Source organism: Cinclus cinclus, chromosome 2, assembly GCF_963662255.1.
Source record: "Cinclus cinclus chromosome 2, bCinCin1.1, whole genome shotgun sequence".
Classification (NCBI taxonomy): domain Eukaryota; kingdom Metazoa; phylum Chordata; class Aves; order Passeriformes; family Cinclidae; genus Cinclus; species Cinclus cinclus.
The window spans coordinates 30637676-30663556 of record NC_085047.1 but is presented as its reverse complement, the minus strand read 5'-3'; the positions used below and the strand labels follow the sequence as shown (position 1 = coordinate 30663556).

The 25881-nt window shown below is 40.8% G+C and overlaps 2 protein-coding genes across 2 annotated transcripts; both read left to right on the top strand.

Annotated features, from left to right (window-relative positions):
• The first annotated feature begins 1856 nt into the window (after nt 1-1856).
• TMEM139 (transmembrane protein 139) lies at nt 1857-3860 on the top strand. The gene is made up of 2 exons (XM_062487411.1): nt 1857-2104; nt 3392-3860. The coding sequence occupies exons 1-2, from the start codon at nt 1857-1859 to the stop codon at nt 3858-3860; spliced, it is 717 nt and encodes a 238-aa protein (XP_062343395.1).
• Nucleotides 3861-6769: 2909 nt separating this feature from the next.
• Nucleotides 6770-25154, top strand: CASP2 (caspase 2). Its single transcript, XM_062487406.1, has 10 exons — nt 6770-6919; nt 12311-12478; nt 13989-14064; nt 15433-15527; nt 16912-17088; nt 18190-18318; nt 18731-18821; nt 22324-22473; nt 22563-22672; nt 23261-25154. The coding sequence occupies exons 1-10, from the start codon at nt 6770-6772 to the stop codon at nt 23393-23395; spliced, it is 1281 nt and encodes a 426-aa protein (XP_062343390.1). The 3' UTR covers nt 23396-25154.
• Nucleotides 25155-25881: the final 727 nt, after the last annotated feature.

Below are 25881 nucleotides of genomic sequence, written 5' to 3'. Positions count from 1 at the left end.
ATAACAGAAGTAATTCAGTACCTAATTCGGTTCTGCTGCTTATCATCGCCTCTCATTCCATTCCCAGATACATCAGGGAGTAAAAATGTTTCTAACTCAGCTTTCTGTAAAATAATAACCTCTTGTCCCCTTTTTTCCCCCTTTTGTTTGTAAAATCGAAGAGAGCATAAAACATTTGACAAACAGGACTTGATCAGGACAAATGTGTGAATTTATATTTTACAGAAGTCATAAATAGATTTATATGTGGGCCACGTGATGTGGGCTGGGCAGGCAGTTGTTCCTGCTTAGTGAGGCAGAGATCAAGATTCCTTTGCTACGTGGGGGAAAACCCAGAATTTTCAGGGCAGTTTCTCTCACTGAAGTGAAGCAGACCAAAGAGATACGACACAGGTAAGCACTCCCCCACTGCTCACTCCGCCCTCTTTCCTAATGAGTTTCCTGCTTTTGTGGGACAGACCGAGAAGAGCTGCATAAGAGTAGAAGGTGTGTGATCGTCTAGAAGCTGCTTTGGATTCAGAACCTGGAAAACAGAGATTCTACTTTTCCACGCAAAACTTGTACAATGGGATCTTCCCATCAGTTGGTATCTTCCCATCCTCACTAGTTTCTGACTTTTATTTTCAAAAGAAATCCTCATAGTTTCCCTACCAAAAAAAAAAAAAAAAAAAAAAAAAACTCGAAAGGAGGAAGGGAGAGTTTTAACTGGTGTTCTATCCTTGGGTCAGAACGGGAAGCAGCAGTGCACATTTTTCCTTGTGATGAAGAGAGACGTTAAAACATGACTGTTTGTACCTACCGAAACCTATCTCTGGTAAGTAGATGCTAAAAAAAAAATGTGTTTCTTTTGCTTATATGCATTTAACTATTTTTGCTGTAATAAAGGGAAAGCACACAATGTAACATGGAGCTATATAAAACTGTTTGCTTATTTATTTGGAGAGGCATATCCATAAAAAATATGCCCATTGTGTCATGCTTTTTTCCTTCAAAGAGGTCTTCACCTAAACAGTGGGATAGATGGAGTTTAGTATAACATGTGTAAGACAGCTCCTTAATTATGGTATTCTTAAATGCCAGAGATCCCTGGTATTCATTCTGTGTTGATGGCACACAGTGACAACTGTTGTCTCTTTCACAGAAATGGGGTTTGGAATGGGGAACAGGAAAGGCTCTCATATCTGAGAACAGGGAAAAAAAAAAAAGCACATCAACAGATAAAGAACTGAGAATACAGGCAAATACTGAAATAAATGCCCACATTATTTAAAAAAAACCACACACACATCCTAGCTACATCCAGAACCTAAAGTTGCATTACTGCTCTAGTACTACACTGAAGTAAGATGCTTGTTTTACCAGTGCAGACAGGCCTACAGGCCTATTAAATAATTCTGCTTTTCTTCCGGATTTTAATGAGTATTTGAATGTTGATTATGCAAGGCACAAATGTCCTAGGATTAACTCTTATAGGTATTCCATGTCTTGCTTTTGCAGTAACCTCATTCTGCATTCCTGTTAAGCCAGACTTTTTAGATATGTCTGGTAATAAGTGCTGATGGTCTCTTTATGCATTTTATGCTTTGCAACTGTGTCCAAGTATTCCAGCTATTCAATACACACACACACACACACAGGAAATTCTAATATGTTTACATTGGTGTGCACAGCTTTCCCAGGCTTATGATGTACCTGCACGTACTTGAGTGTGGATGCTTTTACTGCGGTAACAATACTTAGAAATGTGTTTATATGCTCAGGTTTCATGTTGAAAAAACTGTTCCATCTTCCACAGATGTCTGTCCCTTTAAGTGCCCATCTGTTCTCAAGTGCCTGCTACCAACATCCCTTCTGCCATGTGGCTAGAGACACGCTGGAAGAACATCCGCCAAACCTTGCTGCTTCTGTTCACCGCTGCTCTTCTCATCGGGGTCACCATGCTGGCCATCTCCTCTAACATCAACCCAGTAGGCTATTTCTTCCTCGGGGTAGGGGGAGTGTGCCTGGTTGGATATTTGCTGAGTGTGTTTGTCGAGTGTTACCTGAGGAATCAACGCCAGCATGACGCAAACGAAGTAGCTCCAAACAGGCAGAGCCAAGCAGGGTAAGCAGCAACCTGGTTACTCCTCTTTAACTCTCACCTCACTCGTGGCCATTTTAAATACTCTTTTGCTGCACTCCCCTGAGGCACCAAATACAGACTTCATTCCCAAAGACAAAAGTTCTTTTCAGATCTTTTTTCCTCATTACTGACGTGGAGGTTGCAAAGTCAATGCCACGCATGCCCTGTACCTTTTGTAATATATATTTTCTTCCACTTGGGAACTGATCCACTAAAATTTGCCAATGTTAAACCGTTCCAGGACCATTTTATTTTTCTTTGAGTAATCAAGGCTTGCCAAACAATGACTCAGACACGGAAAAAGAAAAAATGTTGAAGCAGTACCAAATCTTATTTGGGTTTAGCTCTATAAACCTTATCTCTAGAGCAACTGTTTCTTGGCAAACTTTATGAGAAACCTGTAACTGGGTGTGTTTCCACTCTTAACATTTCTACTTGACACGAATAAAACCCCTGTTTTTCAGACACTCTGAATAATACCACCTATTTCGGCTTTATGTTCATTTGCAGGTTCTCAGCCTGACCTAATTTAACCTCAGTTTTCCTACTGTCATTGAAGAGGTTAACTTTATTTGCTTCCTTGTATAATCCAGATAATCATTATCCATGCGCATAAATGACTTGATGTTCCCAAATAAAATGTATCTTTTTAGAAAAACTATATTAAAAAAGAAGTCTATATTGGGCCCTGCTAGTTTGGGAGCATACTTGAAGAAAACTAGTATCCTTTTATTTAAAAATTAGACCTGAAAAGAAAAATGTTTCCAAAGTAACATTTTTTTCTTTGCAGGTAGTTCTTTTAAACACAGAATAATTAGTCCTTGTTTAAATTAAATGAAAGTACTTAAGTTTCTCCCCTTCTTAAAAATGGATGGACATTGAGCTAATATATTAAAAATAATAGGTCCTGTTTTATTCCATGAGATAACTAGTAGTTCGCAACCCTTAGTGATAAATTTTAACTGCAGGAGGACACCAGGTTAAGCCTAGGACACTGAACTGAACAGTGTGGGTAGCTCCACTAACTCTGGGGAGTGTGGGAAAATGGTCAGGTGAGCTATTTTCTATACCAGTAAGAAAGATATTCAGTTGGCTGGAGAGGTGGGCTGATCCAGGGGCAGAATATCCTACACAGCAACACCACATGAGATGCCCCGTCTCAGTCCCGTTTGTTGATTGTAGCACAGTCCCTATAGTCCATGATCTGTACTATGAACGTAAACTACGCAGTAAAATAACGAGTGTGTCTGGCATTGGTCTCTGGCACAGGGTGAATGCTGCCTATGAAGCGCCCACCTATGAGGAGGTGATGACCATGTCAGCTCCAGCAATATGGACAATTACATCCAACCCAGGCTCCGTGCCCTCGCCGCTGAGCGAGCCTCCACCGTACAACGTCGTTATTGAATCCTCTGCCCAACAAGAGATGATGGTGGAGGCTCTCTGGGGGCCAGTGCCACCAGACACAATGCCCACCGCTGACACAGACATTGGCACCAGGACACAGCTGCAGCTGGTGCTGCCCCCAAGACTGCAGCGGTTTGTTTCGGACATCCATGAGGAGAAAGATGTTGAAGAAAGATTTGAACCACTGGAGCCACTCACTCCACCACCTGCTTACGAGACTGCCATCAGTGATGAGGTCTTTGAAGATGCTCACCAGCCCTCTGCATTAGGACTGATTTCACCTTCCACGAATACAGAACCAAACCCTCACCCCAATACAGGATGCTCCTAGAGGGGTGGGAAAACGGCTGATAATGTTTTGCCTAAACATTTGTCTCACCATTCTTTGAACCAGAAATGAACTACAGCCACAGCTTCTGATGTTACTAGAATCTTTTTGCACAAAATAGAAATCAATGCAATACCACACTGCTTTGTCTTGGCAGATACATAAAACCATTGTGAGGAAAGTTGTGTTATGTATGGCAACAATCTCAAACTGGAGATACACCTTTATGAGAGAGGAGAAGTAAATCCTGAGAAGAGACAAGGTTGCCAAAAGTCCTCTGAATAAGAGCTGTAGGATGCAGCCAGAAGAATCTGCTTGGGAAAGGGGAAGAATAGAACACTAAGCACGTTCTGCCTGTGCATTGCAAACAGCAATATTCTGAGTGCTGTGTGGTCATCAGCCACCCTGAAATCCCTACAGACAGAACAAGCCTGCAGTCCCTGTGCTGCTGTTTTGCAGCAACACAAATTTATGGTCTGAGCTGTTTGTTGCTGTCCCTCTGCCACACCTGCTCCACATCCTCAAGTGTGCTACATTGCATTGTGTCGGAGGGGAGAGTGTCTGACTCCATCTGGAAGCTGGTAATACCCGATACCTGTCACTTAGGTTTGAAAACCTGATAGTATGCATCAGATGACTTCTGTTATTCACAAAGTTCTCATCCCCCACAGCCAGTGGTGGACAAGAGGGAAATAAGTTTTCACCCTGCAAGAGAGGCCAGTGATGGGATACCAACACATGTAAGCATACTCTGCTTGGACTTCATGGGTCTACAATAGGGCATATGTCAGCTGTATTACAGGTGTACTCTAACAGATGGCCTGAGACACTTTATTGTCATCAGGCACAGAAAGGCCAAAGCTCCTCCAGTTCTCTGGGGGCTCTGGAAAGGTCCAGTCTGTCTGCCAAGGCAGCAGACAACAGTCCCAAGACACATTTGGCCTTCATCATGATGGTTCTAGGCTGTAGGCAGGTTCTAGCTCTCACTGATCAGTGATACTGTGCCTTTTTTAATGGGTGAGCTAAACTGATTAGCTCTGCAGTGTCAAAGTGGTCTGCAGTATGCAAAGAGATGCATTTGCATCTGGTGAATGTCCAAATTAAAAAATCAAAATGGTGGTCTGAATCTCCTGTGAAGGAGAGGAGCAATCATCACAGCCTTGCTCATGACTGCATCTTTAATTCATATGAGGAACCATCAAACCATAGGCTAGAAGCAAATAAATTATTTCTTATTGTTTGATTCTTTATAGTTCAAAGAAGAAAAAAAATACCTTTTATGTTGTTTATAAATAAACAGGACTGCTTTAAAAATTCCTGGTGGCAATGTTAATTTTTCATCCCAAAAGAAACACTCTACAAAGCCATGCTTTTGCTTGCATTCTGCTTATTTGATAATCTTGGGTTAGAAAAGAAAGAGGAGTTCCATTTCTGAATCAACAGCTGAATCACTTTATTATCATTACTGATGAACCAATTATGATACATCTATCATGGAAGTATTAGAGGAGACAAACTTGCTGATCAAGGCAATGTGTCTTCTTTAATGCCAATCTCTTACACTTCTCTCCTGTATTGGCTAACAGAAAAAAACCTCACCAAAAGGTGTCACAGGTATATGTGACACAGGCATAGAAACTCTGAGTCTTAAACTGGGCAACTCAGGACCTGCTTGTGTGCACCAAATCGCCTAGAGTCAGAAGAAATTCAGGTGACCAGCACTGACTAAAAACTAGCCAAAACAAAGACCAAAAGTGTCACCAGTTATGATCAGTACAATTTTGTCTTCAACATTTGAAAAGGTTGTGAAGCCTTTTGGACGTGCATTAAGCTTTAGCAGATAGAATGCCTGTGCACAGGGACATAGGAGATCTATGTGCTAAAGAATAATATGCAGGAGCCATCTGAAGCTTTATGTGGCTTTTTTTGTGAGTTATATGACGAGCAGCTGTGGGAGCTGGAGTTGTTTAGCCTGGAGAAGGCTCAGGGGAGACCTTATCCCTCTCTACAACTCCCTGAATGGAGATTGTAGCCAGGTGGGGCTTGGTCTCTTCTCCCAGGCAACCAGAGGAACTGGCCTCAGGCTGTGCCGGGGGAGGTCAGGCTGGACAGCAGGAGGAATTTTGTCTCAGGAGGGCTGTGAAGCATTGGAATGGGTTGCCCAAAGGTGGTGGAGTCACCATCCCCGGAGTTGTTTAAAGAAAGGCTGGATGTGGCACTCGGCGCCATGGTCTGGTTGCCATGGTGGTGTTCGGTCAAAGGCTGGACTTGGTAATCTCATAGGTCTTTTCCAACTGGTATTTCCAATTGATTCTGTGATTCTGTAATGAGAGCTGGGAATTTTCATTCGCAAGGATGCTCACTTGATTTCTCCCCTTTGCATTTCCCTCTGCATTTCTTCCTCCCTCCCTCTTTAATTACAGCACGTCTGACTGCAGCCGATTTCCGCAGAAACCCACCTCAGCAGAGGTATATAAACTTAAATAGGTAAAATAGAAACAAAACAACCCACCAACAAAACAACCTATATACATATACGTATATAAAAGGCCGGGAGCCGGTACTCCCCCTTCCCAGGGCAGCCGCAGCCCGGCGAGCGCTGCCCCCCCTCAGGCCCGGGCCCTGCCCTGTCCCGCCGCGCCCCAGCCCGGGCAGGAAGAGGCGGGAAGCGCGGCGGCCGGAGGTCACGTGACTGCGGGACGGCGGGAAGCGCGTCCCGCCGTTTGAATCGCGGGGGCCGCCGGGAAAAGGCGGGACGGGGGCTCCTTTCTGCCCGCCCGTCGGCAGGCGGAGGCCGCGGCCCGCGGGGGTCCTGCCGCTTCTTTGCCGGGCCCGAAGTTCGGGAGGGCTAAGCGGGACGCGGGTGGCTCCTTGGCGCGGCGCTCGGCCCTGCTGTCCCCCCTCCTGCCGGGATGCTGGCGGCGTGCGGCATGCAGCGGTGCCACCAGGAAGCGCTCAGGAAGAACCGGGTGATGCTGGCCAAGCAGCTGGTGTTGAATGTGCTGGTGGAGCACATGGTGGAGAAAGACATCATCACCGCGGAGATGGTGGAAATGATCCAGGTACGCGGGTTGTCGCCTCCGCCGCGAGCTTTTGTCTCCGGCTGAGCTCGGTGTCGCTCTTTGCAGTGGCGGCGTGGAAAAGGCTCACCTGTTACCTGCACGTTTCAGGGGGATTGCCCTCGGAGGGGTTTGGTACCAGCGTGCAGGAGAACTGTAAGGTGCTTCTGTAGCGAGAAAAAGTGCATCCCCTCTTAAGATTCCCTCCGTTCTGGTGGGCAGCTGCAGCAGGGTGCGCTTAGTGGATCGGGTGGTAGCTTCCAGTCTTTTGTCGTAATTTCGAGTTTATCTTTTTTCTTCCGCATGTAGCAGCGGGACTAATTTCCAAGACGATGTTGTGAAAATAAGCAAACGAATATGCTATATACCATTTTGTTGTGGTGCCCTCCATAGAGTAAAAATTAGTGCTTCGTAGGTGTTTTTGTAAATTGTATGAAGCTCTTTGCAAGGTTCAAGGCTCGCTGTCAAATAGCAGATGCTGTTTGTTTGTAGGCTCGTGTTACTTTCCCTGTGCGGTTCGTACTCTGGAGAGAAGTAATTGGAAATAGCTTGGGATTTCTCCCAGAGGGATGGTAATGCCCAGGACACTGTGCAGGATGGACACACAAGTCTTCAGAGAAAGCAGACTGCAAAGGAAGTGGTTGAAGCTGCACGTCAAGTGCATGTCAGGGCTCAAGTAAGGAACTGAGGGAGTTTTTAGTCCCTTAGCAAAGTTCGTGGTCTCATAGTAAAGAACAGATTTTGAAAAATAGGGTTATGAACTATATTTTGGGCATGAGTGTAGAAAGTGTAAACCTGACACTGATAAGGTTTTGAGAGCAGAGAAGAAATAACTTCCTGAATAATTTTGAGTTATTGTCAAAGATAATGTGAATCCCTCTGCATACTTTGACGCAGTGTCAGAGATAATATTTGATGCCTCATGGGGCCTGTCAAGGGTATCAGTGCTGAATTGTGGGAGCTCCAGGCAGTCTCACCTGAAATAGCTCCAATCCCTAGTGGAAGAGAACAAAGATACTGTGAAACAGTGCAAGCCAGAGAATGAATCAAGGATTTCTCTGGGTTTGGGCTGGAGTAGTTAATTTCTTCATAGCGGCTGGTATGGGGCTGTGTTTTGGGTTTGTGCTGGAAACAGTGTTGTTAATGGAGAGGGCTTTTAGTTATTGCTGAGCAGCGCTGACCCAGAGCCAAGGCCTTTTCCTCTCACCCCACCCCACCAGCAATGCTGGAGGTGCACAAGAAATTGAGAGGGGACGCATCCGAGACAGCTGACCCCAAGTGACCCAAGGGATCTCCCACTCCCTTTGATGTCATGGTCAGCATGTAAAGGTAGGGGAAGCTCTGAGTGACAAAGCATGGTGCCAATGATGCCAAGGTTTTGAGTTTGATCCCTGTGTGGGGTCAGAGAGTTGGACTCAGTGATCATGGTGGGTCCCTTCCACTCAGAATATTCTGTGATTCTAAGTCACCATTGTGAGTGATGGAACCCCGCCGTCCTTGGAATGGCTGGACACCTGCCTGCCAAAGGAAGTAGTAGATGAGTTCTTTGTTTTTCTTCATGTGTGTGGCTTTTGCTTTACCTATTAAACCATCTATATCTCAGCTTTTCTCACTTTTATTCTTTGGATTCTTCCCCCCCCACCCCCCCATTCCACCTGGGGAGGAAGTAACTGAGTCTCTGGTGCTTAGCAGCCTACTGGGGTTAAGCAGCAGCATTGCTGAAGTGTGGATGGTGAGTAGGGGTGGGCTTTTGATGGCCTGCAGTTTGTCACCTAAGGGGGAGCAGGGAGAATGCAAGAAAAGGGGAAAAAAAATCCTCTCTAACTTAAGGTAATGCCAGAGAAGTAGCCTTTTTGGCAAGATGTTGTTAAAATTTAAAAATATTAAACTGAGAATGAATGGAAGAAGCCTAAAGGAGTCTTCCCCTCCAGATGTAATTGAGTAAAGAGGAATGCAACAATATGTAGTAATGCATTATCAGTAAGGAGAAAGGTGTTATAATGGATAAGTCAGGTAAAGAGTAATAGCTTAGTGGAAAAATAAACACACCAAACTAAGAGCTTAAAAGTGTATAAATAGCAGTTGTAGTCTGAGCAAGAGAACAGAGTGACTTGAACTACTGTTGCAGGCTATTGATCTGGAAATTGCAACAAAAATAGAAATATGGCAGAGGTAGAAGGAAAGCTGGAACTGCAAAATATGCATTGTACTAGAAGGATAGAAATGAACGTTTACTGCATAGTCCTAGGCATAGTAGTGTTACTGAGAAAAAGTAAAGTGCATTTATAAAAATCCACTCGAGTGGAAAACACTTTGTCTTACCTTTCATTTTCCTGTAGCAGGTCTGTGAATTTTTAATATTCTTCCTGCCTCTGTCAAATGTGAGCACAGTCTTAGAAGTGCTGTTAAGTAGCCTCTTATTGAAAATGTATTGTGACGCTGATCATGGGGTACCTTAATGGAAACAGGAGGAGCCAAATGCCATTGTCTGATGAAAGAGAATAGATTCTCCTGGATATTGTAACTGGCTGGTTCTATATATATCCTCCTGCTCCTGCAATAAGTCAGGAAATCAACATCTGGATAAATAGTTATGTTTTAAGTAATCTTTTTTTTTTTTTTTATAAAACAGCATCTGCACTGGTTCTGTTGGCTTGATTTAAGCTAAACAAAAGAAGAAAATAGTTCTGGAAATAGAGCACTTAAATAAATTTCTGCAAAGAAAGTAAAATAAATCAAGGGGCACAAGGAGATGAAGCATGAGATTTTTTTTCCAAGTGTGAGGTGTCAAACCAGTACTGAAACTTTACCACAAGTAAGAAAAAGATGGGAGGGGGGATGTGTTGCAGGAAGAGCCACTGAGACACTGGATGAGGAGCTCACAAGGAATATGAAGAGTAAGTAGAGAGTTTATAGGTGTACAACATAGGGGAAGAACCAGTAAATAGAAGCTGCTTCCTTTGATACCTGAAATGTGGGGAGATAGTAGGATCTGACAGTATTGAATTTAAATTTGGTCATTCAGAAAGATACTAAGCCATGGGAATCTTTTTCCACTGTATACACTTAAGTAAAGAGTAAAGAAAAAAATTGTGTTTACTTTGTAGCGAAAATGATCTTATAATTATTTAGGTGAAAACCCAGTGGAGGGGCTTTTCAAACACAGGAGAAAAATTATGGTGGAAATAAAGTGGGACAGTGGAAATAGCTGTTTTTAAGGCAAGCTCCAACATATGCTTGCATAAATGCCTTCTTGTTGGACCATCAGATATTCTTCCAGAGCTCTGGGATGGACTTTTAAAATTGCAGATATGGTAGCAAGAGCTTTCTTGCTTTTTAAACAAGTAGAGTACTCTGTTATGTAATCAAAGACTGAGATTGTATAGATACAGAGATTTAAATTGTTGATCACTAGACATTAATGAAGGGGTTACTGGTTTTGACAAGTGACATAAATTTGATTAGGATGTTTGTCAATTATATATACTTCTACAGATTCTGCAGGTGTATGATAAGACTAGTACGGAATTTTGACAGGAATTCAGAATTTATTGACAACTAGTTTCTGTTATGCAGATTATCAAACACATCTGTGAGGGGAAGGAAATAAATTAAGAATGCATTGGAAAATAAAATGAAAGAAGTGTCTTATTAACTTCTGTTTGCTGAACATTATTTAGCAAAACCTAAATGTGGTGTTGAAGATGAAGTTGTATCAGGAGGCACAGCCCTTTGAGTGTTTAAGGAAGCATTAAGCAAGAGGTTTGCCAAAAGCTGACTTCTGTGCATACAAAGGGCAGAGTATGAACATTATGGAAATTTCCTAACTTTTCAATGAAACTAACATTCTGGCTCTTGAGGTCAGCTTGTGTTCTTAACTATCGTATATGGCTTAGTCACAGACTGTGAAAAAGATGAATGACCTTTAGCTTATCTCAAAACAGCTGCAGGTCTACTAGAAAGGAAGCAAAATTCATTAGCTGCTTTAGAAATCAAGTCTCAATTTACTTTATTAAATAGTTACAATGAAATTCAGTGAGCTTACAGCAAGATACAAATATATGGAGCTGGTTATTTTCAATGGACTAATGGAGCAGCGTTACCAGGAGAAAGGTCCCTTCATACTTCTGGGAAGACACAAGTAAGACATTATTATTGGTACTTCTAGTCAATAGTACTCTGAAAATTCAGGATCCTGTGGGAATAGGAAGTGGTACTTACACTGTTAAGGGAAAGAGGCCATTTATGAAAGAAAGCAACTTGTTTCCTGTAGTAAATCAAGACCAATTTATAGAAAGAGGTTTGATAAATAAGGGAAAGGACAGAACACTGAAGTCAAGGAACACCGTTGAGAAAAATAAATGTTCTTAGTCAGTCATGATTGAATAGGTCTAAAATTCTAAATAGGCTCATAAACTTTGGATCAACAAGATTTTGAAATATCCTCCCAAACAGTGTGTTGGGGCAAATCCAAACTATTTTTGATACAGAGCTTGATAATTATGAATGAAACCAGATGATGTGATATCTTCTGTACCAGAAGATTTACATATGTACCTCAAGGTTTTTTTTCTTTTTTTTTTCCCCCTGTCCTGTGATTGCTGTATTGTTAGGCCTTAATTCTGTGTAACTCATCAGCTATTCCTAATTGTCCACCAAAAGGAAAGATCTTGGATCTAAGTGGTAATTTTAAAAAAATAGGATGGATTCCAAATAAATAAAATTTAGTTCTGATACCCAGTATTTTGGTATGTGATTTTTTGGTGTGGTTTAAATTACACAGGGAATGGTATAATTGTGTAAATTATGTTTTGTTGGCAAATTCCTGTTAATATTCCAACAATTAGAACTTCTTGGCACTGTGTCATTTTTTGTTGGTTACTTTTCCACATATACTAGTATGTATTGCTTCATTGGTCTAAGTATTTGTCTGTACATAGGAAATACTGTTCTGGAATTGACTGCATATAATAAGTATTCTACTTAATGTTTTCTGGAGGATTTGACTGTCTGCATGAGGCCATAAACTATTGGATAGTAGTAGAAGCATGTTTTCAACTTTGTGTATTCAATGGGGAGACGTAGATACTATTCCCAGGGTAACTGGAAGTAAAATTTTAGAGAGAATGCAGTGTATTACTGTGTGTGGTCATGTATGAATTGTTGGCTTGTGTTGTCCTGTACTCCCACTCTTAAACAAATAGGAACGGGGAGTGTGAGGAAAATCACCTAGGAAATAGTATGATAGTGTTTCTAACACAGCTAAGCATAGTGGTGAAATGTTTTTCCGAAATGATAAAAAAAAAAAAAGTTGTTCTGATGATTTATTGAAAGTTAATTATGTTGGGTATTACTTGAGTATGGATTTTGGTTTTTTTCCCCCTCTGGCTTCAGGCCAAGTCTGGGAGCTTCGACCGAAATGTGGAATTCCTCAATTTGCTGCCCAAGAGAGGCCCTAATGCCTTTTCAGCCTTCTGTGAAGCTCTGCGAGAAACCCAACAGCAGCATCTGGAGGCAGTGATCCTGAAGACAATGTCCAACCTCAGACACGAGATTGCAAGGGTACAACAGTTTTAAAAAAATAAGACGGATGGCTTGCATTTCAGATTGGGTGTGGCACAAAAGGAACTTTATCAAATGGGAAAAACTCAATTGTTTAAAAACGATAGAATGATTTTATTGCAAGTTGAAGCTTGTAGTAGCCTTAGTAAAAGCAGAGGGGAAGAAACTTGGGTAGAAGAGAAATTTTCATAAAGAATTGTAAGGTGGTAGAGGTTGGAAAGGGCCTCTGGAAGTCATCCCTTCCAACTTCCCTGCTCAAGTATTATCTTCAGTAGGCTTCCATGGTCACATCCAGACAGTTTCTGAATATCTGTCTGCAAGGATGGAGGCTGCAGTCTCTCTGGCCAACCTCCTCCAGTGCTCAGGCACCCCACAATAAAAAAAAGTGTTTCCTGATGTTTGAGAGGGAGTCTCCTCTCTTTCAGTTTGTGCTCATGGCCTCTGGGTCTGTCACTGGGCACCACTGAAAAGAGCCTGGCTCTGTCCTCTCCATTCAGATGTTCATACACATGGATAAATTCCCCTTGAGGGATGAGGGATCACCTCCCTTCATCTCTTCTGCTGGCATCACTCATCCTGATGCAGCCCGGGGTACCGCTTGCCTTTGTGCCAAGGGTTCATTGCTGGCTCCTGCTTGGCTTGGCAGCACCAAGTTCCTTTCTTCCAAGCTGCTTCCCAGCTGGGTGGCCCCCAGGATATATCGGTGCCTGGGAGTGATCCGCCCCAGGCACAGGACTTTGCACTTCTTTTTGTTGAACTGTACAAGGTTCCTGCAGTGTTCTTGCATCCAACAGGTTCTTAATTGATGCGTATAAATAATCAAAAAATTGAAAGGAAAGTATTTTTTCTCTGAACTTTTTTGATTTAATATTCAGTAAATGTCTGAATAGGCTCTTAAGGAAACAAATACTTCTATTTCTTGCTTTTATTATTTTTCCCCACCTTTTCACTAAGTCTAGTTAGTGTTGTACTAAATGAAGAATTTTGCGAAGATTCCATGTTCTTAGTGCACTGGCGAGGATGGAAACTCAGTAAACATATTTTATACAAAGGGAGGGAGAACAAATACTTCTGAACAAATGTTCCCTTATTAAAATGTAAGATTTATCAGACTACCCTTTTAATTTTTTGTTTTCAATTTTGCTTTACTATACAAACAATGAAATTTTGACAGCAAACAAAAATATAGGAATCACCAGACAAATAAAGTTTTTGTTAAAACCAAGGAAGCTAAGATGACCCCAGTGTGAAGATCCTAAACTCAGGATTTGGGTAGAAGTGGAGCAAATCAAAGAAGGGGAGGAGTCTTGCATTGGAAGAAAGTGCTGCTGCCTTGTCATGATGTTTCTTTTGGAAGTGGACCATAATACTTGTATTTCAGTCATTTTTATGTGTATATAAATGCATGCATCTTTTCTTCCATTATACCTTTACTTTTGTACTGTAAAGGGGAAAAAAAAAAGCTATTTTATGCTACTCTTTTTTTCATGGATTTATTGATGTCTTGTAGCTTGAACACTGTCATGAGTCAGATCTTCCATACCCTGTCAGTGAGTCCTGTAATGCAAAGAGACCCCGTTGGCTTGGTGAGTTGCACATGATTTGCTACCTCGTTGGCTCCTGCCAGTTTTCAACACTGTCTTAATTCAGGTCTAGAAATAAGCTTGCCACTACTTTGCTCACCCCAGGAATACAAACTTGACAGTAAACTGATTATATTATGGTCAAAGAGGGTACTTTATAGCATATGGGAAGAGACAAGTGATACGTGTTTCTTGTTAATTTATTCTTATGGGACACTTCATTGCTTAAAATAGTACATGTCAGTAAAATTCTAGATTTTGCAAAGATTTTTCTCTAAGATTTTGTAACAGAATTTCATTGAGCTAGCACTCTGATAAGATGCTGACTTCAGGCAGTGTTCCTTAACCAGTACTTCCTTCTTAAAAGATTGGTTTAAGGCCTTATGTGTGTTACATGGGTCCAGCTTGGTTTTCTGTAGCTTCTGTCACGTGCACCAAATCAGCTTTTCATTAACATGCATTTGCAACTTATACCAGGGGACTGGTCTAATAAAGAGGTGTTGGTATGAATCTCCTTGCTAGTTTTTATGTTGCCTTTAGTAATGCCTGGAGTACTTTTTCCCTAACCACAGGTTTACCTTTATGCTGGTTACTAGCAGCTCTCTCTGGTGTTAAAGAACAAGTGTCTAATTTTTTGGAAACTTTTATTTATGTGCAAGGGTTTTAGGTTGGGTTGTTTTGAGTTTTTTAGAGCATATGTTCCTCCAACTAGGAGAGCCATGCCTCAAAAGTCTGAAAGAGGATTTCAGAAGAGATCATGAATGTCATTAGCTCAGTTTCTTCGGTACATTTGCCATTTGTCTGCAAATGGCAAATAGTTGATTATCATTCCCCTCATCTGCTGTTTTCCAGAGGAAAGTGTTCAGAGGCAGATATATATAAAAAAAAAAAAGGCTTTGCACTGTATAGAAGTTAAAATTGTCTCGTTTGATCACTTATGCATGTGTTCAGCATGGGAGGCCTTTTATGAAAGGAAAGAACTATTCTGTTTGAAATTTTCTAGCAACATTTTGACAGCCAGACTCTGAAAGTAAGAACATACCATGTGAAACAGCAGAAAGCACAAGGATCTTAAATTAGATTAGAATTCTGTTTTCGTATTCTGTAGACTAGGCCTTGGATAAGGCTAACCCACATACAAGCAAAAATAAAAGCTGTTAGTTGAAATAAATAAAATGAGTGTACCATTACAGTACTTTTTTTCTCTTCTGAGTTTCATTTTGTGTCAGTAGTCCTTGATCAAACAAAATTTTTGGAGGTATGAAATATGCATAAATGAATATAGTTCAGAATTTGCAAGTTACTACCTTAGTGCAGTGGCTTGTGTCTGAAATTTTTTTAATCTTCATTGATACATTTGGTTTTAAACAGAACCAATGGAACACTCCTTGGATAATGGAGATGGTCCCTCAATTCCTCCAGTGAAGTATTGCAGTCCTGAATTTTACCGCAATCATCAGCACTTGGTGAGTTGTTGGCAAAGAAAGTCGAGAGATGTGAGATGTTTGGATCTATCAGCTGAACATGTGCCACTCCAAATTGAGTCGAAATGCCTCACTGGGATGCAGATCAGGGTTGTGCTGTTTGTGTAACTGTAAGGTGTCACTGCCAGTCATGCACCATTTGATGTGGTTCTCATTTACAAGTGTCAAGAAATCCTGAGAAGTTCTGTAACTAAACAAATCTCTGCCTCTGGTTTTTTTTGATCGTGAAGAGCTTCATGAAATGACTTCTCTGCTGTTGCTGTCTCTGAGCTGTCAGTATTATTGCAAGTTTATTTGTCTGTGTCTTTACCTTGTGGAAGATGACACACCCTGTAAATGACTAAGATTGTAGAACTGTATTTTCAACTAGTAAGTTGGCTGTTTTAATTGCCAGCTGCACCCAGTAGAGTTCTTAGGCTTAAGAACCAGATCAGGATTCTGTGCTAGAATTCTGCCTGTGGGTAGAACAATCTGAATTTCTAATCTTCTGCTGCAGTTTCCGAAGCTATATGTGTAATCTAACTACTTTGTGTTGATTCTGTCTGTAAAGCAGATAAATTACTTTGTGTTGTGGTATAAACACTTCATTAGGGTTATACAATGTCAGAGGCTATGTGTATAACAAAACAGAGTTTTTGTTTGTGTGTTGCTTTTTGTTTGGTTGGGTTTGTTTTTTTGGGGGTGGTTGTTGAGGGGTTTTTTTGGGATGTTGGGATGACTTAATTAATAAGCAGTGCCAGTGTGAGCTTGACCAGGCTCCTTTAACATCTGTACCTGGATATACCTTATTTGATATTCTCATTTAGTATTAAATTTTACTTCCAATTTATAGGCGTGTTAGTAAGTGAATTACTATTGATTTGTTGTTGTTAGAGTGGTAGGGACAGAGAGGAACTTAATCTGAAGACACCCCTCTTAAATTAGTTCTTAGCCTGTTAACCTCTTTTGCCAGTTGCATAATTTTAAAAGTCAATGACTGACAGTCCCTTGCTGTTACAATTCCACTCATTGCTATTTTACATCTCTGTCTGCTCCCAACAGCAATTAAGAAATGTTATCCAAATTTTACATAGTGTTGTCCTTTGATGGGGGTGACACAAATATATGGGGCCCTGCTGAGGTGAGGAAAGGGGAAAAGTTAGCAATATGTAATTCACTGCTTGAAATGGATAAGCTATGTTTCTTTTAAAATGAGGAGTAAGGCAAGCCAATCTAACTTATTAATAATAGTATTGTAGCATTGTCAGTTGTGGAGGCTGGCAAGCGCAGGCATATCAAGTTGGTGTGGAATGACTGCTGTTCTATTCTAACACATCATTATTTCCTTGTGTAGTCTAAATTTACCCATTTTTAATCTTCCTTTCAGGCATACAAGCTGACATCAGAGCCCCGAGGCTTAGCACTGATCCTCAGCAATGTCCGTTTCAGCAGCGGGAGCAACCTGGAATATCGTGCCGGGGGAGACGTGGACTGTGCTTCCCTGGAGATGCTTTTCAAGCATCTCGGGTATCAAGTCACTGTTTTTTGTGATCAAACTGCACAGGTAAGGGGGTGATCCCAGCACTTCACAACTAGTGTGGGTGAGAGTTTGTTTCATAATTGTCTCAAGACGTTCCCTTTGGAACGTAGCTCAGTTTTGAAGATAGAAATTATCACTTAAGAATAGAAAATAAGGCTAAGCATGATGATGTCTGCTCTCATACTGATTAAAATGAGCAAGCTTCGAAAGCTGGATTCTTCCTATGGATAGTAGTATCACAAAGGACTACTCCAATCTGACCCTAATGCAAGGGGCAAGAATTTTGAGACCACACCTGGCCTGTGTGTTAAAGGCACAAATGAATCAAGTCTCTCTAGTATCTCTCTAGATAGTCTTTTCCAGTGTCCTACTCTCCTAAAAGTTAAACTTCGCTAATATTTGATGTAGCCTTTGCTTTTGTGATGTTTTCAAGTCCTTTCACAGATGTAGTCAGTTGGCATCTTATTTATCAGTCTTCCAATATCCATGCAGCTCAGTTCCACTCTTCACTAAAAACGTGTATGTGCTTCACTTAGGAAAATTGGTTGTATTCCATTACTAACTTACTTTCCCTAGGAGTGCAGTGGCTGTCTTCTCCAGCATCATTTGATCTTAGTCCTTTTAAATCCCTATGAATTCAAGTGATACAGGACTTGTTAAAGAGTGTTTTATTCAAGAACAGAACTTTTGCAACATTGATACAAGATATTTGCGCCTGCCATGTTGTAAGAGCTCCTGAAGTTTTCCAGTTTAAGTTCTGAATTGACCACTAGTGTCTGAATGCCTGAGGTCCCAGAGTATGTATCTGTTAAGTTGCTCCAATATCCCAGACATTCCAGATTCCATTGTCAATGTAAAACCTCTGCAAAATATCACTTGGTTTCCTCTGCTGGCCTAAGTGATTCCTGCTTCACAGTGCTATACTTAGGCCTGAATATTGTATAAAAGAACAAGAATATTTTGCCTTATTTTTTTTTTAATGGAACATGTCTTTTTCACGTAAGTTTGATGTGTGTAGGGGTTTTCATTGTAACAGGACAGCCATTTGTGTTCTTCCCAGGAAAAGGATTCACTTTCCCTCTGGAAGTCTGGAAAGCATTGAACTATTTCTTTTCCCTGTTCTAGGAGATGCAGAATGCATTGGAAAGATTCTCCAAGCTGCAAGATCATCGAGATGTGGATTCCTGCATTATAGCTCTGCTTTCCCATGGTGTGGAAGGTGGGGTTTATGGCAGTGATGGCAAAATACTAGAGGTATATTGCTTTGTCCTCATCTTTTGTTGTAGGTTATCTCTAGGAAAGTAACAATGTCAAAAAAAAAAGAAGAAATTATGCACGACAGGATTCACATTTTTTGAAATAGAAAAAACAAGGGCTGGAGGGAAGAAAAGGGCAGGGCGTTGTCTGTGAGAGGTCTGGAAAATTAAAAATGGCAAGTAGGAGAAATCATCTCTCTGTATTAATGCTGGGTAGAGTGCATGGAACCCAAGCAAGCGTGAACCTGGGGAGAGGGTGGAAAAGGGTTGTGTTTCACACGCTGAGTTTGCAGATGAAGGGGAAGATACCAAGACTGGTGAGGTAATAAGCAAAATACAGGGAAGCAAAGTGAGACTGGGTTTGGCTTACAGAAGGCTACAGTGAAGAAATTATCTCTTTCTTCTCTCAGTTGCAGGAGGCTTTCCGGCTCTTTGATAATGGAAACTGCCCAAATCTCCAGAATAAACCCAAAATGTTCTTTATTCAGGCCTGCCGGGGAGGTGAGTGTCCAAACACTAAAAGCCATGTACTTTGCATGCCATTAAGGCTCATTTTGCACACATGCACACCCTCACACTCAACTTGCTGTCAACTTTCCTCTTTGCTTCTCTCAGGTGTAAGTGGGACCCATATCACCTCCCTCTGCCCTGCTGCTGCCACTGCATCTGTTGCTCTGTAAGTGTCTTTAGCTCTGCATGAGGTGTGTGCATTGACTTGCAGACCCCAGAGCACCTTAGTGACCTAAAGGTCTGCTATATCCCACTCGTTCCTTGAGGCTTCCTCGTGCTGTGCTTTGCAGTAGGGGGAGTGGGGCACATGATGCACAAATAGCAGCACAGCATGGAGCAGTACACTAGCACCAAAGTCTTGCTGAGGTTCCTTTCTTTCTCTTGATCTTCCATGTGTTTTGTCTGTTGAGCTGTCAGAACTGGTTCCAGTTATTTTTGGGGTTTTATCTCTTTCCTTTACTTCAGCCTGTTTTCAGCCTCAAATGAACTTTCCTTCCACCCTTTTCCACATACATGCTGTTATACAGAACTCTTTTCATGATTCTTATAGACTTGTTCTTCTTCTGTGTTTTCTGTACGTTTTTTTTAAAATTCTTTTGTTCCTTTTTCTTCCTTTTGTAACTAAACAAACACATCTGTAACTAACTACTTTTCAGATCTGCTAATGACCAAACTTTTCCCTCGAGTATTTGCACTCTGTGAAATTGCAAATATTCCAAAGTGAAACTCTGTCTTATAGTTTCTTTTTTTCCATTGTGATAGAGGAGTTTTCCTAGTGTGTATGCCTTTCCCCCTGCTTTTCCCTTGTTCCTCGCAGTTGTCTCCCTTCTTTCTCATTTTTAGCAAGCTTTACAGTTTATCCTCTAGTCTCTACTCCTGTTTAATCCCAACGCAGGGAAAAGACTGAAGTCTACATGAAGTATTTTGGTGATCAGAAATAATTGGTCCTTTTAAATGTTTGGGAATATTGTAACAGGCATGTTTACAATATTAATGGAATCTGATTGCTTTCCTTATGTAAATGAAGATTTAGATACTCTTGAACAAATGTGAATGTTCATACTCAGGTTGGAAATAAGTGTCATAGGCCAGAGTTTTCAGCTGACCTCATTAGGTAATTATGTTTATTTGACTGTAGTGTTACCATAATGAGTCTGTTAAGGCTAAGAAATCAAGTTTGGCCTTCATATTCCCAAAAAAAGTTGCAGTTAAGGAAGAGTGGTAAAGCTTGCTACACACAATGTTTAGAACTAGGATATTGCAATAGACAAAGGATTAAGATATTTGGAAAACTGGAAGGAAAAAGTCAATTTAATAAAAAAATAACAAAGAAGGCAAACCCCACCTTGTCTAACCTCTTTTAAAACTTGATTAATAGTTGGAGGGGAGAGCCAGTTACAAAGTTATTGAACCATCAACAAAAATATGTATCCTTTAGACAGCATTGGAAGGTCTGTATAAATACTATTGTCAACTCTGAAATAGTAATCAATCTATCTGTGCCATGCAAGTTAGCTGGAACTGGTTGAAACAAGATGAGAAGTGCACAAGTTATTCTTCTTCTCTAACCTTACATTGTAGGCCTGCTCTATCTTCTATTAATGACACATTTTTAAAATGTAGATAAAGAAATGATGGTACAGTCCTAATTCCTGAAGACCTTTTGGCAGGAGTCTACTAAAGAAGTTAAGTAATCCACCTTCAGTCATGGATGAAAACAGTGGCAACAGAAAACAATGGGAAGAATTTCCATGTGACATAAAAATGAAACTCTAAACTCGCTTAGTATCTGTGTTTAATGTAGTAGATTCAAAGGAGTGAAAAATCATGCTAATAACTGGGTAGTTAGCAGCTATTTAAATTAATTGGCAGAACAGCTATCTGGGAGCTTCAATACAATTTAAATAGACTAGATGAATCTTTGACAGTGGTTGTATGAATTAAAGGCTAAGTAATCAAAGGGTTAGTGCTTTACACATTTTGGTTAAATTGATTGAAGTGGTGTTTGAAGACACGCATGAGGAAGATGTGTAATCCTGAAGTGTAATTCTGAAGCTTTAATCAAAAAAGTTTTGATTTTATACATAATGGGGTGATGACAGTGTGAATAATAGAGTTTGACAGTAAAATTGCTCGAGTCTTCTGAAATAAAATGCACAGTGAACAGTACACTAAATTTTTTAAAAGACCGAGAACTGGAAGGATTTTGAGAAGTGTGGTAAAAGACATGAAAAAGTGTGGTTAAAAGTGAAAAAAAATTTGCATTGCTACCCTAAAGAGCTGAGAAAGGAACTTAATGGAAGCCGTTATGAAATTTTGAGCTATGGAGACTTTAATTCTAGGCTGTTTCAGACAATCACACCCTTCCCACTGCTGCTTGCTTTTTAGAGGAAAAGAACAGTGTTGCTGACTTATGAACTGACCACTTTCTGAGCATAATTACGAGATGCCACCTGTGCCACTGCCTGTTAAAGGGTTAGAAATCCAAATGTATTATTTAGCCATGAGCTAGCAATAGAAATTGAGAAACATCTTAGGGGGAAGGCCTCTGAGGTAGACACTTAAGCCTCATAACAGTAGGCTCAGATTCTTCTATTAGGAAGTAAGAATAGTAGATTTTCATCTTAGAACAAAACAAAAAGGCGAAATTCTATGGAAAATCTGTAAAATGTAATTTTAATTTTCTCGCAACACAGCTGGACTATCAAAGTTACCACCACTAAGCAATTACTTGAGATTATAATGGAAACTCTATATGATGTAGAAAACCAATTGAGAATATCTACACTTGCATAATACATACTAATGAATCCTGGAAAGAGCATTAAATGCACTCCAGGTTTTAAACAAATCTCCACGGACTCGAGTTCTCGCTCATGTTTGAGGTCAGATTATTTTGCATTTTTCTGCTGCACAATTTATGCTTTTAATTGAAACAAGTGGTATTGTAATCAAAACTAGGTGAGATACTTTCTGCATGTCCTGGGTGTAGATCTTAGCAAGCAAAATTACAGCTCTTGTTTGAGTTCTGCAGTAAATAGATAGTTAGCATTGCAAAGTGCACTAGATGTTTTTGGATATTTCTGAGGTAGCTATGAGTGGAAAATAGAAACCTTATGGCTAGGCATCAAATCCTTCCATTAAGGTTAGAAAACTACCCGAAACTTCACTGCTTTCATGGTTATCCCAAGTTCTGCACAGGAAGAGGTGGGAGCAGACATCAGCATGCAGATCAAGTCAGGTTAGGTTAAGCAGGTGCAGCAGTTGTTGGTATCTGCAGTTTGTGCAGATTAGTTTGGTTAGATTGTGCAGAAGGACTCTCATCTGAGTTTAACACAGCTGAGAAAGCCTAAAGTTAATGCAAAAGCTTTCTGCTTGGCAGTAGTTGTGGCATTGCTGACCACAAAACTGAGCAAGTACAGGAAAGCTACATCCAGGAATTCAGGATAATTTCTTCTCCCCTTCTCCCTCTCCTTGTTTATTGCTACCACAGATGAGTTGGACCGGGGAGTGGATCAAAGAGATGGCAAAGGGTGGTCAGATTCTCCAGGGTGTGAGGAAAGCGATGCGAACAAGGAAGAAAGTCTGAAGCTGCGGCTGCCGACACGCTCGGATATGATCTGTGGATATGCTTGTCTGAAAGGTACTGGCTCCTGCTTGTTTGGGCATAAGGAGGAGGTACCTCGTGTCTGTGTTCCCCAAAAGCCTTCATGGTAGGCACTGTCTCGCCAGGCACTGCAGCCATGCGAAATACCAAGCGTGGGTCCTGGTACGTCGAGGCTCTCACCTCAGTGTTTGCAGAGGACTCGCGACACACTCACGTGGCTGACATGCTGGTGAAGGTAAAGCACAAGGGCATTTACTCTCTCACTCCTGCCTGGGTTTTGAAGGGCCTTCCATTGCTTCAAAGTGCTAGGATTAATCTAGTTCTATTAAAGCGCTTATCCTTGCCTTGTTTCCTCATTCTTTCCTCATTCTTAATTTACTTATTTATATACAGTTCTGTAGTAGTTTAACCCAAGTAAAGACGCTGTTTCTTCAGCTCCTTCAGTTTCATTTGTGTGGGTCACTTGGTGAACTTGGAAGTAAAGTTAATACTTTTGCCAGGAATTACTTTTCTTCTGTAAAAATGGCTTTTTTTAAGGTGAATTCATTCCCTGAACATGCACACAACACAGCTGCAAAAGAAGCAGTACTCATATAAGGTAAAGATTGAGAAAGTGGAGGAAGAAGGAGTGAAAAAAAGCAGTGGGACCACAGCAACTTGAGCTGCTGTGGAGCTGCACCCTAGTTCTTTATCCTTCTTATAATTAGGGGACTAATTAATGCATTAAACAGGATAATCTATGAGTACAGAAAGAAATGACATTTTTCTTCCTTCTTTTTAAACCTTCCAGTTACTTATTTTTTTTTTTTAATCTCACATCTAGGTGAATAGGCGAATCAAGCAACGAGAAGGTTATGCCCCAGGCACCGAATTTCACCGCTGCAAGGAAATGTCAGAATATTGTAGCACACTCTGTCGGGACCTTTACCTGTTTCCTGGGTATCTACCAGGAAAATAACCTTGCCAGCTCTGTTTGAAGAGAGATACTGCCAAAGCTGAACTTTGACTGTGGATATCTGTTTTCACTCTTTGGAGCTGTGACATCAGATGGGAAGCAAGGAGTGCCAGTCTAATTCTTTGTCTTTTTCTAAAATAAACTGGCAAGCCCCCTTGTAATCTGACTCAGTTCAGGGTTTAGAATTCTAATATCCCAATTTTCTCTGTATGTATAGAAAGTGATGGAAACAGGATCAGCATTGGAACTGGAAAGAAGTGGGAACATCCTTTGGAAGAAGGCGTAAGGACGCTTGTAAGCAAAGTGAATGTGAAAATGGAAATGGACTACTAGTACAGTTTTTAAGTTAAGGCTTTGTGAGAGAAAAAACAGTCAAAAGATGCTACTTATGTTTATACTTTAACAATTTTAAATACTTTATGCATGGTTCTTCTTCATGCAGGACAGTCAATTCCTGTGCACATTAGAAAAGGGCACCTTATAAAGGAGAATCTTCCCCCTCTCTAAAATGGAAGGTTATTGTTCTCAGTACTCAACACTTTCCATTTTGATCACTTAAAAGTCTATTTTTCTGCATTCCTTCTATAGCCAGATTGTCAAGAAAATGACAAGATATCCTAGATTACCAGCAAAACATAGAGACCCAGACAAATACGCCTGCATAAAATGCCCCAGAAATAGTTTTGAATCTAGAAATTCTAGATTATCTCCCCTTAGTCCCAAAAGGGAGAAACTATATGGAATATTCCTTTTGAGGAATTTGTTTGCCGTAGTACTTACGTGTCACAACAGACATTCAGTCCACCAGCTTCTCAGGAGTCTATAAATTGCACTGTACAACTGAAGCCCTGAAACTCTACACCCTTGTACAAGAGGATCTTTTGTCCTTTTAATTAACAAAAATATTCAAGGCAGCTTTTTACAGTCTAAGTGTGTTGTTTGGATTATTTATCACTGCAGGTTTTTTTGCCCTTCTAAATGAAAGGGAAGAGTGTTACATTGTTATCCTGTTCTGTGCGTTTTCTTTTTTAATCCATTATCCTCTAAAAGCATAATCTATCACTTCTTTTGGAAATTCCTTCCACAGTCTCTTCATGCTGTAATTTATGTCTTGCTGTGTCCAACTGCAGTTACTCCACTTGATGTGATATGGGCATTGTTCTCTTTTTGTGGTAGAGCCTAAATCCTGAGACTGGATTACATATGGACTATAAGGTGGCTCACTTCAGTCTCCATCTCTCCATTTTGTAGCACTAAGTTAGCATAATTCCTGGCTTTTTTAAAATGTAAGTATGGCTTTTAAAATATATTTTTAAGGATAGAATTATGAATGGGAAGCACAAAGGTATATGGAGGGAGGCTGGAAAACTAGGCACATGCTGTTTTTATTATTCTGCCTAGAAAATGAAGGCTGGGTTTCCTCCAGCTGACAAAGGTGCAGTGTTAACATAGATCTTGCATTTATCCTACACACAATGTGACGAACAGAACAAGAATCATACTTGCCAATTGGTGCCTTACTCTGAAGTCTAATATACCAGTTTAGGGGCTCCTGTACCTTCCTGGAGTATGAACACTGTCTTCCTGAGTGCTCCCTCTGTGAAATGGTGCAATATATTACAGATAAGTTTATTAATGAAGCAGTCCATTCTGATGGATTAAATTTCTGTAGGATTGCATCAAGTTGTATTATCACTGCCACTTTTGTATATCTTTTTGTATACTTGCATTTTGCTGCCTTGAAGTATCAAAATAAAGAACTTTTGTTTGATTAACCTGTGTCTTCCATTTGGAGATTAGACCTCTGCAGAAATGGAGGTTCTACATAAAGAGAATTTTGTTCTAGTTCTTGAGATTGCACATCCCAGAGAGGGTTTTGAACCCTTGGGCAGAAGCCTGCTACAGCTGCAACCACTATGAGTTGCTTGTAAATTTTGGTAACACCTGGACCAAACAAAGACTGATACATTAAGGAGATATGAGGCAGAGCCACTAAGTAGGAGGCTCTTGTTGTGCTTCAGCACGTAATTTACTGACTTTGGGAAAATTTTGGGCTTGCTGTTTTTGAAGGAAAAGTTGGTGTCGAAATGTTCCTGGTAAAAATGAGACTTGGAAGGAGGAAGAGGCTGAAAAGAAAGTGATCTCTGTTGGAGAGATTCTGGAAGGGGAGGAAGGTCCAGGGGATCAGAGAGCTGCATGGGAAGGAATGCCAGGGAATGCTTAGAGGCTTGATGCATAAAGCCCAGGAGTTGTACCTGGGAGCAGCTGTACAACACAGAGCTTTCTGTTCCACCTTCACAAATGAGCCATGATCTTAATGCTGGGCAGGGAAGCTGAGATCAAAGTAATGCACCTGGGAGAAAGTCAACTAGTGTGAAATAAGAAGGTAGAAGATCTGTTCTTGTAAGTTCTAAAAATCATCCCCACCCCAGCCTCCAGATCCACCAGAGGTTGCCATTTACCCTGTTTCATCCATGATACCTTGAAGA

Bases quoted from the DNA above. Each gene is read 5' to 3' on its own strand.
- CASP2 (XM_062487406.1), top strand. From the start codon at position 6,770: ATGCTGGCGGCGTGCGGCATGCAGCGGTGCCACCAGGAAGCGCTCAGG. The intron at 6,920-12,310 runs GTACGCGGGTTG...CTCTGGCTTCAG, and splicing joins AGATGGTGGAAATGATCCAG to GCCAAGTCTGGGAGCTTCGA. The intron at 12,479-13,988 runs GTACAACAGTTT...GATGTCTTGTAG, and splicing joins TCAGACACGAGATTGCAAGG to CTTGAACACTGTCATGAGTC.
- TMEM139 (XM_062487411.1), top strand. From the start codon at position 1,857: ATGTGGCTAGAGACACGCTGGAAGAACATCCGCCAAACCTTGCTGCTT. The intron at 2,105-3,391 runs GTAAGCAGCAAC...TCTCTGGCACAG, and splicing joins AACAGGCAGAGCCAAGCAGG to GGTGAATGCTGCCTATGAAG.